Source organism: Populus trichocarpa, chromosome 13 (genome assembly GCF_000002775.5).
Source record: "Populus trichocarpa isolate Nisqually-1 chromosome 13, P.trichocarpa_v4.1, whole genome shotgun sequence".
NCBI lineage: Eukaryota > Viridiplantae > Streptophyta > Magnoliopsida > Malpighiales > Salicaceae > Populus > Populus trichocarpa.
Genome location: NC_037297.2, coordinates 806,542 through 822,740, shown reverse-complemented (window position 1 = coordinate 822,740; position 16,199 = coordinate 806,542). Strand labels below are relative to the sequence as shown.

The 16,199-nt window shown below is 34.7% G+C and overlaps 2 protein-coding genes across 2 annotated transcripts; one reads left to right on the top strand and one right to left on the bottom strand.

The window, feature by feature from the left end:
* Positions 1 to 1,613: 1,613 nt before the first annotated feature.
* On the top strand, positions 1,614 to 7,988 carry LOC7478921 (phospholipase D zeta 1). Its single transcript, XM_024583944.2, has 19 exons — positions 1,614 to 2,139; positions 2,611 to 2,712; positions 2,855 to 2,973; positions 3,054 to 3,195; positions 3,375 to 3,719; positions 3,843 to 4,085; positions 4,162 to 4,278; positions 4,395 to 4,534; positions 4,707 to 4,856; positions 5,082 to 5,238; positions 5,327 to 5,824; positions 5,981 to 6,091; positions 6,206 to 6,352; positions 6,438 to 6,635; positions 6,707 to 6,808; positions 6,925 to 7,056; positions 7,244 to 7,309; positions 7,440 to 7,501; positions 7,594 to 7,988. Exons 1-19 carry the CDS (start codon positions 1,915 to 1,917, stop codon positions 7,844 to 7,846), a joined length of 3,309 nt encoding a protein of 1,102 aa, XP_024439712.1. The 5' UTR covers positions 1,614 to 1,914; the 3' UTR covers positions 7,847 to 7,988.
* A 1,385-nt stretch (positions 7,989 to 9,373) lies between these two features.
* On the bottom strand, positions 9,374 to 12,631 carry LOC7481714 (probable protein phosphatase 2C 34). Its single transcript, XM_002318936.4, has 6 exons — positions 12,327 to 12,631; positions 10,798 to 11,117; positions 10,408 to 10,716; positions 10,106 to 10,223; positions 9,803 to 10,026; positions 9,374 to 9,687 (listed from the first exon to the last, which is right to left on the bottom strand). Exons 2-6 carry the CDS (start codon positions 11,038 to 11,040, stop codon positions 9,475 to 9,477), a joined length of 1,107 nt encoding a protein of 368 aa, XP_002318972.1. The 5' UTR covers positions 11,041 to 11,117; positions 12,327 to 12,631; the 3' UTR covers positions 9,374 to 9,474.
* Between the last annotated feature and the right edge of the window lie 3,568 nt (positions 12,632 to 16,199).

Sequence of the window (16,199 nt, the reverse complement as noted above, 5' to 3'; positions counted from 1 at the left end):
CATAGGACAAGTCTGGATGCCTATGTTTTTTTCTGTCACAATGCCAATACCTATCTAGACCACAGGATTTGCCATTGCATTCACATCTAGTGGATCAGATGGGCATCGGCATTGTGAAGATGGGCATCGGCATTGTGAAGATAGGCATTGTAGCAACCCCCTTTTCGTAAAAATTCACCATCACTAGTACTTTTAAATTGCAGAGTAGTTTCATGGTCAGAAAGAGAGGTGTCACAGATTTGGAAAACTGAATGTTGGAAGTGAAAAGGCTGTAGATTTCTGTTCTGAGTCTGGTTTAAATGAGGTGATAGCTTTATTATTTTTGCAAAAGTAGAACAAAAAGACTAGGGCTATGATTTGTGCCCTCAGTTGGGAAAATAAAACTCAAAAAAACACATAAATGTTTGATCCTGGGGTATTTTTTTTTATGTGAGGGATGCAAGAGGACTCGTGAAAAGAGTTACTTGCAATGGATATCAACGGAGGAGACAGTCAAGATAAATAAGACTTTTTTTTTCTGAAAGCATAAAAATTTATTTAAAAATCATCTTAAAAATTAATTTATTTTATATTTTTATTTCCGTTTCTCTAACTTTTTTCCGTTTTGTATCTATTTTTTATGTCTAGAAACACTAACTAAAAGCAATTACATGTATTAAAATTAAATACACTTCTTCTCGATTTATTAAAAATAAGACATTTATATTAGAATTAAAAAAGTCAACAGGAAATATTTCCTCCCATTATATCCTCATAATTGAAACCTGGAAGCATATTAGCGTAGCCAAGTCAAATGTTGAAACTTGCAAGTTTTAAAAGCTGGAGGGTTTTGAACAAAAAAGCAACCTACACAACATATCTTTCCTTTCGAGCAATTCCATTGGACAAAATGTTAGCCACATGTTGCTTCCTGTTCTTAAATTTCTTTATTTAGATTAAAGCATAATCTTGAGAATTATACCTTCCATCATGAACCTGCCTGAACCACAAAAAAACCAGCAGATTACCATATAGCTGCTGCTGTCGCAATCATTGCCAGATAATCTAAAAAAAAGCATTACCCTTTTTGAATGGAATAAAGAATCAAGATTCAAGTTCATGCTAGATGCTATTAATGCTATATTTAGACTTATTTAATCCAGTCCATGTGGGTTTTCTTGAATCGTAGTAAATGAACTAATGATAAGGTCCATCTGTTAGCATATTCTTTTGAGTTGTAAGCACAAAAGGTTGGATATTCCAAGAGGGATTCTGCCATGGGATATGCCATTTGCAACATGAATGTCTTTCAACTTGTCCAGGTAGGAATCCATCATGGTCTCCTTTACCAAACTACCCTCTGTCCCTCACCTCATTCATGAGAAAAAAGCCATAATCATTGATGAATGGAAGGTTCAAGCTTGATAACACCAAGAAAATTCAGGGCTAATCCAGGCATTCTAGCCCTTAATTTGGAGAAACCTAAAAATTATTTTACCCTCCAAGACATCAAAATCATCACTTGCTGCAGTCAAAAACATCTCGTGACGATAGAGTTCACACAATCTCCACACAACCAACCTCTAAAACTGCCACAAACACAAGACCCTAGCAGCCTTAAATCATAACCAACACATGGCACCATCGAACAACAAGTTTGGCAAAAGCTCTATTCCGCATGAGTAACCAGATCAAAAAATCCTACCTGCCTTAGCTTTCCCGGTATACAGAACCTTAAAAAACAGGTACCCCTAAAACACATATAATAACCAAGAAAACAACATCCCTCTTCTTTAAACAATTCATGTTCTTTTACATTAACACAAACAACAAAAACCCTTCTCTCTCTATATTTGTCTTTCTGCAATAATTTGAGGGTGACTGGAAAAGGAAGGAAGCGGAGGGTCTTGGGGTGAGAAGAAGAACAGGTGAGGGATGGCAACAACAACAACAGAGCCACTGTTAGCGGCAGGGACTATGCATTCTGATAATGTCCATGCAAATTTGCATCCATCTTATTCATTCAGGCAATTCCCTGAACCAGGTTGGATTTTTGATGAATTGCCAAAAGCAACCATTGTTTCTGTCTCAAGACCTGATACTGCTGGAGATTTTAGCCCCATGCTTCTGTCTTACACCATTGAATTACAATACAAACAGGCATGCAACTCTCTCTCTCTCTCTCTCTCTCCCCCCTTCTCCCTTTCTCTCTTTTGCAAGGCAGTCTTCTTGTTTTTAAATTGTGGTTGGTGAATATATATATATGCCACTGACATGACCATGCAATATAGAAGACAATCAAATTTCCAGAGCTGTTTTTCTTGCTAAAATAATAGCTGGTTGTGTGGAATTTGATGAGAAGGAACGAGGTGGTTGGTTTGAGTGGTGCAGGAGGATGACAGGTCTTTTTCAATGGAAAAGGGAGGACAAAATGTGGTCTAGAACAGCACTAGATTAATGATCAATTGGTTATCCAGACCAGGACTAAGGGATTCACTAGAATTTTATATCTCATAATCAAGGCTGAGGTTGTTCAAGGAATGCTAAATTTATTGTGGTGCTTGGATTCTCTCAAAATCAATTGAATGAATCCGCATAAAATGAGGCTGACGATAATGTTTTTGTTAACAGTTCAAGTGGCAGTTACTGAAGAAAGCATCACAAGTTCTCTACTTACATTTTGCTTTGAAGAAGCGTGCACTTATCGAGGAACTTCATGAAAAACAAGAGCAGGTTTGGTAGAATGCAATAAGCCATTTTCTTTTCCAATAGATGGCATTTCTATCACCTTTAGGCTTGTTCTGTTTTTTGCACTGTTTAATTATCTTGTTTAATGCATTTTCGATTTCATCTTTATATATTTTTTCTTTGAAAGGTTAAAGAATGGCTCCACAGTTTAGGAATAGTAGATCACGCACCAGTCATGCAAGATGCTGATGAACCGGATGACGGTGCTGTTCCAGTTCATCATCAAGAAGAAAGTGTTAGAAACAGGTGATAACTTTGTTCAATTGGTAGCATTACATGCAACTGCATCTAGCGTACATTGTAGTTGACGTGGTTTTATAATGCAGAGATGTCCCATCCATTGCTGCTTTGTCATTTCTTCGTCCGGCACTAGGAGGGCAGCAGGGTATTTCAGACAGAGCAAAGGTGGCAATGCAGAATTATTTGAATCATTTCCTAGGAAACTTGGATATCGTAAATTCGCCAGTGGTAAGACAATTTGAATCCACATGGTTTTTCCTTCATTGCTATACATGAATAGACTGGATTCTAATTAAGTTGGAATCGGAGAAATAATCTGCATCCCTTTGATCCTTAAGTCGAGATACTTTTCTTCTACTTGTCAATGCTTTCTTGTTCATCTATTCATGCCATCCTTTTTGACGTAGGTCTGCAAATTTTTGGAGGTCTCTAAGTTGTCCTTCTCGAGGGAATATGGTCCAAAGCTGAAAGAAGGTTACATTATGGCAAAGAATCTTTCAAAAATCTCCAAGGATGATAGTGATACAACATGTTTTCCCTGCCAATGGTTCGGTTTCTGTGACAACAACTGGCAGAAGGTGTGGGCTGTTTTGAAACCTGGGTTTTTGGCCCTTTTGGAAGATCCTTTCAACGCAAAAATCATAGATATTCTTGTTTTTGATGTTCTGCCAAACTCAAATGACAAAGGAGGAAACCAAGTATATTTAGCAAGCCAGATAAAGGAACGCAATCCTTTGTATTATGCATTTAAGGTAAGCAGTTTTATCTTTAAAATTTTGTCCAAGCAACTATGTGATACTAATGTAAGGTTTATGGTCTGAGCCCTTTGCTTCCAATTGTTGTTACATTTACCAACAAATTGTGGAACATGAAAGGTTTCTGCCGGAAATCGGAGCATAAACCTGAGAAGCAAAAGTGGTAGTAAAGTTAAAGAATGGATTGCTGCAATCGAAGATGCTGGTTTGAGGACAAGTGAGGGGTGGTGTCATTCTCACCGCTATGGTTCCTATGCTCCTCCAAGGGGTTTAGCTGAAGATGGGAGTCAAGCTCAGTGGTTTGTGGATGGGCATGCAGCTTTTGAAGCAATTGCTTCTGCAATAGAGAATGCAAGATCAGAGGTTCATTTCTTTCTGTGCATTTGACATATTAAGTTCAACATTTGGCATGAGTTTGTTGATCAAAATTTATATGCAGATATTTATCACAGGCTGGTGGCTTTGCCCTGAGCTGTATCTAAGAAGGCCTTTCCAAGATCATGCTAGCTCCCGGCTTGATTCCTTGCTAGAAGCTAAAGCTAAGGAAGGGGTTCAGGTGCGTAAGAAAATAATTATCATCAAACTTCAGAATTATTATGCTCTGATTATTACCTTTAACATTCTGCAATGAAACAGTGTTCGTTTTAACTTTGAAGTTGAATGACCCTGCAGATCTATATCCTTCTCTACAAGGAGGTTTCTATTGCTTTGAAAATCAACAGTATGTACAGCAAGAAAAGGCTTCTTAACATTCATGAGAATTTGAGGGTTCTGCGCCATCCTGATCATTTCTCAACTGGTGTCTACTCATGGTATGTGATTTGCGGATAAAGTTCTGTATGAAATTTAATTTATTTTGTGTTTGGATTAGAGTTATCAAGAGAAAATGGAAGAATTAGAAAATCTCATGTCGATATTCATGTGAAGTACATCGTTTAATTTGATTGCTTGCGTATGCTCATTGATCAATCATGTCACATGCAGGTCACACCATGAAAAACTAGTGATCATCGACTACCAGATTTGCTTTATTGGAGGATTAGATTTATGCTTTGGCCGTTATGACACTATTGAACATAGAGTAGGTGATTGTTCTGCTGACATATGGCCTGGAAAGGACTATTATAATCCAAGGTATTTTTCCTTTCTTCAGAAAATTAAATTGAAATGACAGTTATGGTTCAGCTACATTTTCGGTGCTATGATGTTTCTTGAATCATGCAATATTTTACTAGCTCATATGTGATGACTGAGGGAGAATTAGGGACAGATTAGCATCGTCATATGTAATAGATATGGTAGTGTGGAGGCTTGTTTAAAAAATTTTGTTCTAATATTTCCACAACATTGCTTGGCTAGAGAATCAGAACCAAATTCTTGGGAAGACGTAATGAAGGATGAACTGGACCGTAGAAAATATCCTCGAATGCCATGGCATGATGTCCATTGTTCTCTCTGGGGACCGCCTTGCCGTGACATTGCTAGGCACTTTGTTCAACGCTGGAACCACGCTAAGGTTAACTTCATGATTCCTACCTCTTGTGTCATCATTCTACACTGACACTCAGAAAGTTTAGTTTCTTATATGTTTGATCTTTTCTTAGAGAAGCAAAGCACCAAATGAGCAAACAATTCCACTACTGATGCCTCGCCACCACATGGTCCTTCCTCATTACATGGGAAGAAGTATAGATATTGAAAGCAAGAATGGAGAAGGAAACCAGAAAGACACCAGCAGAATAGATTACTTTTCCTCAGTATCTCCAATCCGAGATATCCCTTTGCTTTTACCTCAGGAAGCTGATGCAACAGTTGTTAATGGTGTTAATCACGAGTTAACTGCCAAAAACATGAATAACGATCGTCTTGATCAATCAGCTTGGCACTGCGATAGTTTTTCATTCACTTTGCAGAAATCCAAGGATGGAAATTTGGCTCAAGACACACCAGTGAAAAATCCTGTTGATGAACATGATTTTGTGGATCTTGAAAGCATAATGCAGATTTCAGATCGGTCATCAGAAACATCTGAAAAAGATGTCCCTGATGTTTCTGCCAGCGAATGTGGACAAGTAGGACCACGTGTCTCATGTCGTTGTCAGGTTAGATTACACCCTTTGAAGTTCATCATATTTTCTCATAACATATTACATGATCTTGTTCTTTTATCAAGATCTACATTTGTGACTGCCTTCTCATATCTTAACTGTAAAATTTTATTTATTTCCTCTAAGTGTGAGCAAATATGTCATCTGCAGGTTATCAGAAGTGTCAGTCAGTGGTCAACAGGAGCCAGTCAGCATGAAGAAAGCATCCATAAGGCTTACTGTTCTCTCATTGAAAAAGCCGAACATTTTATCTACATAGAGGTACCTAAACTTTAAGATTGACCATTATTTTTCTTTCTGGTCTTGTATAAATTTCTTGATACTTATATTGCAGAGGCTTTATATTGCTATTTCTGTTGATTGCTTGATTTGCAGAATCAGTTTTTCATATCAGGACTTTGTGGAGATGAGATTATCCAGAATCGTGTTTTGGATGCAATATACAAACGTGTTATTCAAGCTTACAAAGAAAATAAGTGCTTTCGAGTCATCATTGTCATACCACTTTCACCAGGTTTCCAGGTAAAACTCTTGGTAATGCTTTTAAATTCTAATTTTAAGCATTGAATACTTGGCCTTTGTCATGAGCTGGATAATTCATTGCCAGGGAGGTGTGGATGATGGTGGTGCAGCAACTGTTAGAGCCATCATGCATTGGCAGTATCGGACCATCTCCCGGAAGAAGACTTCAATTCTGTACAATCTTAACACGTTGCTTGGTCCTAAAACACATGATTACATTTCTTTTTGTGGTCTAAGGACGTATGGTAGACTTTTTGTGGGAGGTCCGTTGGTCACAAGTCAGGTATTTCTTTGCATCACTTGTCTAATATATTACTTTTTTTTCATCCCTCTAATTGATCATTTTGCGTACAGGTTTACGTGCATAGCAAAGTTATGATAGTAGATGACAGGATTGCGTATATCGGATCATCTAACATCAATGATAGGAGTTTGCTTGGATCGAGAGACTCTGAGGTATTGCTTGTTGATAGCTGTATAAGGCACATAGCAGTTTCCTCATAACTTGGAAAATGACATATTGATTCGAGTTGCTATGCTTCCTGATCAGTTGACTAAAACCATTGTTTCAGATTGGGATAGTTACTGAAGACAAGGAGTTTGTTGAATCATCAATGAACGGGGAGACTTGGAAAGCTGGAAAATTTGCTTATAGCCTGCGGCGCTCGCTGTGGTCTGAGCATCTTGGTCTTTCTTCAGGAGAGGTTAGTAACAGTAAAGTTGATCCACGTGAATAGTTTGACTATGCACGCCCTTGTTTGTACAAGGCATCTCATAAACGAGGTTCTTTCAGACCTGATTTTAAATTGAATTTAACCGGCATAGTGTCCTGAACTCCTGATCATTTCATTGCAATCAATAACAGAAACTATATATTCTTGCTTGCTTCAGATAGATAAAATCAGTGATCCTGTAGCTGAGACAACATATAGAGATTTATGGTTGGCAACGGCAAAGGTGAGTGGAAATTTATGCTTAAGAAATCTGCTGAAAAAAGTATTGATCATTGTCATTTACGTTATTTCTTTCTTATCTTCTTTTTCTTTGCTGCTACGGCACGTAATCGAAATGCTCTAATTTCGGACAGGAAAATTCAAAGATTTACCAGGATGTCTTTGCTTGTCTTCCTAATGATCATATCCACTCGAGGTAATTAAACATGAAACGTAGCTGTCTTCCCCTCTTTGTTTAGTTCCATACAATGTCCTAACACACAGCTTGTACGTTTCCATCCAATGCAGAGCTGCTCTCAGACAAAGCATGAACCATTGGAAGGAAAAACTTGGTCACACAACCATTGACTTAGGAATAGCTCCTGAGAAGATAGAACGCAATGAAAATGGAGAGATTAAGATGATGGACCCAATTGAAAGACTGAAATTAGTAAAGGGCCATCTTGTTTCCTTTCCATTAGACTTCATGATGTGTCAAGAAGATTTAAGACCAGTATTCAATGAGGGAGAATTTTATGCATCCCCACAAGTATTTCATTAATTATCAAGTAGGAAAGTAGAAGATGAGAAGATAGGATTAACAGCAAAAGCATTAACAAAAAAACTGATTAAACTAACAAGATGTAAAGATTAAAACATTTGTTGTGAGGGATTTGTCTAAAAAGCATATTGGCTTTGATTTATATGATTTTCCATATTATTACATATGGATTCATTCTCAAAAGTATTATATGGGAGGTCCGATCAGCCTCGGCCTGTTCAAAGGATTAGCTCTCGATCTCCGGCCTCCTCAAATCGCATCCCACCATTTCTATAATTTGAACCTGACTAGAAATCCTAATGAAAATCCCAGATTTTAACACATAGACGGTTCCCTTCGAGTCATGTTTTAACCGGCAGTCACGTTGAGCTGGTTACGCGCATGTCTGGGGTTTACCTAACCTATATCCAAAGGGTTTGGGCCGAGGATCTTCCCATCATCAAAATCTGTGAAATTTGCACAGGTTTGCATGAGATGATCGGAGAACTGATGAGGAGTCTGGACCAAGTGGAGAAGATGGTGCTAGCAGCGCTAACTAGTTAGAGTGCACCAGATATGATTGATGAAGCGTTGGATTTTCCTGCAATTCCCACTATCATATTCCGGTCTTCCTTGTAGTTCTCCAATTGCTTACACAATGGGATTGCATGCATGCTACAATATTAATTCCACGCTAAACACAGATCATGCACATAAGGGTTGGCACAAAGATGATCAGATTCAGGACACAGATAACTAGACGAAAGAGAAATTCCTTTGCTGTAGAGCGGTAGTAACCAGGTGAATTTATGTAATTTTAACACATAAAAATTAAAATATAGAGGAGATGTTATCTCTGTTTTCATGATCTTCGTCTCTTCTATCATCAATTTTATGTTTTGATAATTTGAAAGCTGAAAATATTTAGAAAAATTATGAAGCGATGGAATCAATTGTTCTTATATAGTGTAAGTCACTAATTTTAGAATTCTAACCAAGTATAAAACAAAAGATAATTGAAAATTATATCAACAAAACGAAAAAAATAAACCAAAATATCCAAATACGAAAATAAAATTTCTTTTGGATCGAATAAATCCAAAACTGATAAATTATATATATATATATATATATATAACAGGCCAAGTCATAATTTAATAAAACTGGGTCATGATAAATTTATAGCGGGCCATTTTCCGCAAAGGCCTGTTTAAAAAATTCACTGATCTGCTAATAGTATAGGCCCATTAGAAGAAACTTGGTTTCGTCGTTTCTGATTTTGAAGCAGCTGCAAGTTGTGCTCCATGGGATTTGTCCCTCGGAGAAATTCTTGACCAATGTATACAAACTGAAGTAGCTGGCTGTTGTAGCATCAAATTGTTTCAAATCTAGTCTGATTTTCGATTACACCTCGACTTCATCTCTTACTAGATTCTTCATGTCACCAAGTAGCTAAAGAAGTCGATGAGTTTTAGTTCAACTAGCATCAAATAGTTTGGATTTCGAGTCTCTTCATTTTAAGAAAAAAGCTAGGGGGGGATACTGGCATGGCATGAACACCTTTTCTAATCAACTAAATTGAAATGTCTCGAGTAAATGAACATCAAGGAGAAGCGACAACAACCTTGCTCATTTACATTTTATGATCACTATTTTGGTGTACTAACAGCATGGACTTGTTGAGATTGAGGGGAGGAGTGAACGAAGAGGCAAATGGCTGATATATCATCCATGGCAATCCCTTTCCTTTTGCGTTTCCAAGCATGGACAGCAGACTGAACTAGACGCTTAGCTGCCTTTGCCCTATCTGGTGTCGACGACACAATTTGTACTGCTTCTTGATTGGAGATTACATCCCATACCTAAAGAATGACAGCAAGAATAACAATCTTGTTATGGTTCTTTATAGGTTTGATTAAGATTTTGGACGTTAGATATTGAAAACTAATTCTACTAGTACGCTACTTATGCATATACCCCATCAGTTGCCAGGATAACAAATTGATCCTCGCTAGTTAGATGCCTTTGTGTAACTTCAGGCACCGAAATAAGCCCGAAATTCTTTACACAGTAATCGCCAAAGGCTCTGGACATTGCCAGTCCGGGTGATTCTGCATCTGGCTGCCAAACTCTGTGCACACCTGGCTCATCATCTAGACAGAATACACGTCCCCGGCACTGAAGTATCCGTTCAGTCTCCTCTGCAGTCAAGACGAACATTACTGTAAGAATGACTTGTTTATATTGCCTTGCTGGACAGAATGAAGGAGATGAACTTACGGGGTAAATTAGGCTTGAAATCTACAGTAAGCTGAACCTGTACCAGGCTTCCATCATCTGCTGTTGTAGCCAATACAGCGCGAGAGTCGCCAACATTTGCTACAAAAATATGTTCACCCTGGAAAAAAAACATGATCAGACACCTAATATTGGCATCCTAGCATAATCTTGAGCTATAAGGAGATCTTTTCCTGGTAGCTTCTCCCCATTATTTGTTACATACAGGCAAACCAAAATGAGAGTATAGAGTTTATAGGCATTGCATAAAAAAAGACTCAAAAGGAATTAGGAACTTGATTCACCTGTCTAACAATTGTCAGGGCAGTTGTTCCACTATAGAATGAATCTATTTTCCGATGCTGCTCTAGCTCTTGATCAACAGCAGCACAAGTTTTTAGGTAGGAATGTTTCCACATATTGAATCTTTGATGTTTTTTATCCGATTCCAAGTCAATATCTGGATCAAGTGAACATTGAGCAAGAGTCTCCTGCCAATTACACAGAAGAGATGTAGCCATCGATTCTCGGACTTTCTTCGCCACAAAATGGCCCCATTGACCATGGCCATCAAATATCCCACAAAATGTCATGTCTGCTTGACACCCAAATTCCTACCAAACAAACAGAGACGACATTATAACACACTTGAATCACATTTAAAGAATACATTATTGTCAATGCTCCATGCTTACCTCCCATACAATGCAGCAATCTTGATTCACTCCTTTCTCGCCTCTCCTTGAGAAAACTGAGGCAAAATTTTTCGATCCATCAACATTTACACAGCCAGATGATCTTAAGATCATTTCATTCTTCTTTGCATCTTTCGCCATTGCCTCTGCGGCTTCTCTTCCATCACCATTCCCATTACTCTTCACTTTTCTTATTGTAAATGACTTTGCCAATCCATTGAACATTGATGAAAAATGCCCCATCGTCTTTGTTTCAATTCAAATGGCCACCACGGACCACAATATGGTATGGTTCTCTAGCTTTTTGTAGATTCAAAACTCTGAACATTCAAAAAAAAAAAAAAAACAAATATTTAACACATACAACCATGTAGGATCACGAGAAAGAAAGGAAATTATAAAGAATTCATCAGAAAGATCTGTTACAGTATTCTTGACTCAAAATTCTTAGCTGAGAATCAAAAGGGTGGCTAGATACTTAAATCACATTCAATCAGTAGTCAGTGAAGCAAAAAGAGGACATTATCTGACTCAGAAAGCTAAAGAATCTTACAATTTAATAACAGTAAAAAAAAAACTTGAATCTGAAGCACATCAGTATATCACATTGAATACTCAATCTGACATTGAATCCCAACGTTGCTATTTGCATATAGAATTTTGTAGAAAAGTCAAGAACAACAGAACAATAAACCAAAAACAAAGAAGCCTAACTAATAAGCAACTTGTCATTAAACTTTCCAGGTTATTCCATTACTGTTTGTGTTTGGTTGCGAAGAAAATTCAACCAGGAGGGTAAAACTTGAATTTCATCTCTTCTAATATTTTGTATCATCAGCAAAATCCTAACAGAATATTTCACAAAGATCAATTTGCACTCACATGGACCTAGCTACTTCAATGTCCAAAACTATATATTTGGCATATGCAGGAATCAAAGAAAACGAAAGGAAAAAGGCATCACACTTTTACTCTTTTTATTCTTCAGCAACAAATATAAAGAATTGTTATTTTTCCAAGAAAATGAGGGCAAAGGCCAGTCATAAAAAGAAAACACAAACTCATCATTAATCTAGCTTCTTAAATCTGAAAAAAAAAGCTGAACTTTTTACTAAGCAATAGTGATTAAATCTTTGCTTAATTTTAACTTGAAATATTAATGATAAATTCTCTCATTTTTACAGCTTATGTCAAAATTTAGGTATATAGTTAATTACTAACACAGACTAAAGATTAAAACAATATGAACCTTAAGATTCAAAATCTTTTTTTTTTCAACTTTCACACATTTTCTCCGAAACCGAAAAAAACCCATAAAAACGTTTCATAAAAAAGAAAACAAAAGAAGAAGAAGAAGAAGAAGAAGCTCATTCAAGCTTCTTAAATCATCGCTTTAAGCTCTTTATCCATGACAAACCAAAGCAATGAAACCACACAACACAAAATGATGAAGGCTACCGAGTCCTTCTTCAAAACCAAAAGAAACCCTTTAAACCATAACTAAAGAACGAACAAAAACAGTACAAGACCTTGATGCTAAAGAAGAGCAGAGAAGAGCTTAGAGAAGAGGGAACTGCTGCCAGAAAGATGACATCATCTGCCGGAAGTTGATGCAGGGAATGGGACAAAATGAGCTGAGAATTCGAGAAAGAGGATATAGAGATAAATCACAGTCCATAATAATGTTCTCCTCCTCTCTTTTTATCTTTTGGAGAAGATAACAAAGACAGACACGGAGAAAGAAAGAATCCTTTTGTTAAACGTACAAGCACAAAAACAAAACACTGTTTTTGCTTTTGTAGTAAGCCTTTTTTTTCCTTGTAAAGGACTTTGATTTCTTTCTTTTTTTATTATTTTTTTGCTTTTGTTTTTTCTATTTATAGAATTTCTGTTAAGTAACAGTTCTCATTCAGTCCTTTTACAGTGTATTTTGTATTTTATATTTGTGGGGGTTGGAATATTGAAGAATATTAATAATTTGGGCTCAAGGGTTGAGGAATGGAGATAGGGTCAATTATAGGGAATTTTTTTGTAATAATTTAGCTGGATTTTTTATTTAAATTATTGTATAGGATCAGCTAAGGTTTGAATTATGATGAATTATTGAAAAAAAATCTAAGGAGTTGATGGATTTTGACTTTTTATTTTTATTTTTTTGAACATTTTTATCAATGATTCTAATTATGACAAAAAGAAAATTGAGTTTTCCTTTTTTATTACATTTTTGTTGAATTGAATGTTTGAAATGGAGATATACTTCATATTAGTTCTTTCCTTGTTTAAAAATTCAAAATGTTTCTAGAAATTACTCTCTCATTTTTTTGAAAATATTCTTAAAATTATATTTGGTTAGTATTTTGTAATAGAATAAATGGATATAGAAAGTATATAAACTTACGTGGTTGAATAGATGAAGATATTGATATAAAAAATAAATTTATTTATCTTCATAATAGTTTTGCGTAATTTTTTTTTTTGTAAATAAATAAAGTATGTTTTTTATCTCAATAATCTCCATTTCTTTAATTCAAAAACAATAATCAAATATTATTTTAAAATTAATGTTTTTGAATTTCTTATGAAATAGAGGAGAAATTACCCATTTATTGAACTTTTTTTTAATAGTAAATTTTATAGGATTGTTAAGACTATATATATATATAACAAGATTTTGGAGAGCCTAGCTTATTAAATTTGAGAGTGATATAAGTTGACAATATATCTTGAGGTAGCTCCTCTTTTAATTTGCTCATAATGGCTCAATGCCCTTCTTTAAAAACCACTTGACAATTTGGATACTTACAGGAAAGTATTAATTACTGTACGACGAATTTCTTGGATTAATTACTGGCTACCAGAATTAGTGTGTTTGGTATTGCGGTGGTTGTTGTGGTTATGATTTGAAAAAAATTATTTTATAAAAAATACTTTTAGTTGAGGTTAGTTTGAAAAAATAGGTGTTTGGTTAAAACTGTGGTTGGAATTGAGGTTGAATAAAAAATAGTTTAATGTGTTTGGTTAAGAATGTTTTTGGAATTAAGATTATAAAATAATTTAAAAAATTATATATTAATATTGATGGGTTTTAAATTAAATGCTATAGATTTAACTATTGCTATTACATCATAAAATAAATAATACTTTATATAAAATATTTTTTATTGTCCCATTATAATATCTACAATTCCATCACGTATGAAATACATCCGACAAGGACTATAGTTTTTTTAGTTTCTTAAGCACGCAACAACATCAAGTAAAATATAATCAGGAACAAAATTGGAATTGCGATCAAATTCTGCAAATACTATGTCATCAAGCGATTTTTGTTTAATTTATGTAGTTTCATTGAATAATGTTAAACACTAGTTTTTTGAATAAAATACAATTAAAAAAATAAAAAATAATTTTTATTTTTTATTTTACTAGATCAAACCTATTTAAATACATTTTAAATTTTGGACCGGAACCGGTTCGAAGGAAATACTGTAGCACGCGAACAGTGCAGCACTATTCCTGCTAATTAATTAGGAATAGTGCAGCATGCTGCACTATTCATACTAATTAATTAGCAGGATGTGCGCATGCAACAGAAAGGCAGGAACGCGACGAGAGAAGCAGATAATTTCTGCTTCAACAAAACAACGTTTTCAACGCAGTTAATGGTAGGGTCCACGTACAAAAATCACGGTTGATTTCATAACCAAACACTATATTTTCACCGTTACATAACAAACACAGGTATAAACGCTTAGACAAACAGACCCTTAATAGCGTTTGTAACATTACAATAAAGATTGTTGTTTAAAATATTATTTATTTAGAAATATATTAAAATATTTTTTTATGTTTTAAAATTTATTTTTAATATTATAATATTAAAACGGTATAAAAACACTAAAATAATAATTTTAAACAAAATACAATATTTAAAAAAAACAGCATTATTGTAGCTATACCGGTAGCCCTATTTGTTTTTACGTTTTAAAAGCGTTTTTGAAAAAAATTAAAATTTTTTATTTTTTTTTCTACTTCAAATTAATATATTTTTTTTATTTTTAGATCATTGTAATGCGCTAATATCAAAAATAATTTTTAAAAAATAAAAAAATATATTATTTAATACATTTTCAAATAAAAAACATTTTGAAAACAACAGCTACTACATTTCAAGCACCCTCCTCGCCCGTGTTGTTTTTTAAACAAAATTATCCTTAATTAACCACACAATAATTACGTTGTTATTTCCATGCTGATCCAGATTCCATGTTGAAATTATGCATCCGAGGCATTATTTTTGAGATCCCTTCTTGGGTTTTTGTGTACTTGGTCAAGAACACAAAACTCCATGGCACTAAACCTAGCAGGCTGTGCATTAAGGCATTAATTTTCTAGATATCTTCCTCCAAGTTTTTTAAGAAAAAATATCTTAGATTGCATAGAAACCGCTTACCGATTAGAATACTAGTTCATGTAGTTGATAAGCACGTAGTGGGCCTCACTCACACCAGGGAAACACACTTCTTTATACATAGAAATTAATCACGGTTATTATTATTATTATTATTTGGATAAGTATTTAATATACAGACCAATTATTAAAACGTAAAAAAAACTAATCAGAATTATTACAAAATAAAATAAGGGTGACGTTCTTGATTCTTCTGCCAGCCAAAACATTAATTTTTTTAAAAAAAAAAGACATCAAGACTGTTAGGATATTGAGATAGCTAGGATTGTTAATACAAGTCTTTGTACTCCTAGTATTTCTAACCGACCACGTGGCTAAGTACAAACCACCTGCCTCACTGTTGGACCCAACATCTACTTTGAATTAATTAAATTAATCATCCTTATTTTTTTAACCTAATGTCAACGACAAATATATGTAATTAAAAAAATTCAGTTGGTGACGACACATAATTGTCTTAACAGGCCCTTGGTAATTTGTCATCTAGGATAAGCCAATCATGGCAAGCCACTTATGCATGGAAAATAGAATAAAGGATTAAAAAATTAAACTGAAGATTAAAAAAAATACATTTATTGAGTTTATCTAACGATTGCTTTGTTGTATTTTTTTATATACTCTCAAAGGTCCTGCGACAAGGTAGGTGAATGATATTTTTTTCTTTTCTTTTCATTTAAACATAATTATTAAACCTTATTCATTTTGGCTCGAAAAATCTACCCAAAATTATGTGTTGAACAAAAATCATCTTAAATTTAATCTGATTTAACAAAACTAACTCGTAACATTATCAACTTGATTAAAATTTAATTTAATATTCTATATAATTTTTAAAAATTGAGATAGTTTGAATTCTAAAAAAAATTAAAATGATATATTTTTTTAATCGAGTCAACTCAATTAACTTGTTATCCGATATATTGGGTTGATA

Bases quoted from the DNA above. Each gene is read 5' to 3' on its own strand.
- LOC7478921 (XM_024583944.2), top strand. From the start codon at position 1,915: ATGGCAACAACAACAACAGAGCCACTGTTAGCGGCAGGGACTATGCAT. The intron at 2,140-2,610 runs GCATGCAACTCT...TTTTGTTAACAG, and splicing joins TTGAATTACAATACAAACAG to TTCAAGTGGCAGTTACTGAA. The intron at 5,239-5,326 runs GTTAACTTCATG...ATCTTTTCTTAG, and splicing joins AACGCTGGAACCACGCTAAG to AGAAGCAAAGCACCAAATGA.
- LOC7481714 (XM_002318936.4), bottom strand. From the start codon at position 11,040: ATGGGGCATTTTTCATCAATGTTCAATGGATTGGCAAAGTCATTTACA. The intron at 10,717-10,797 runs GTAAGCATGGAG...TTTGTTTGGTAG, and splicing joins ATTGCTGCATTGTATGGGAG to GAATTTGGGTGTCAAGCAGA. The intron at 10,224-10,407 runs GTGAATCAAGTT...TTTTTTTTCCAG, and splicing joins CCCTGACAATTGTTAGACAG to GGTGAACATATTTTTGTAGC.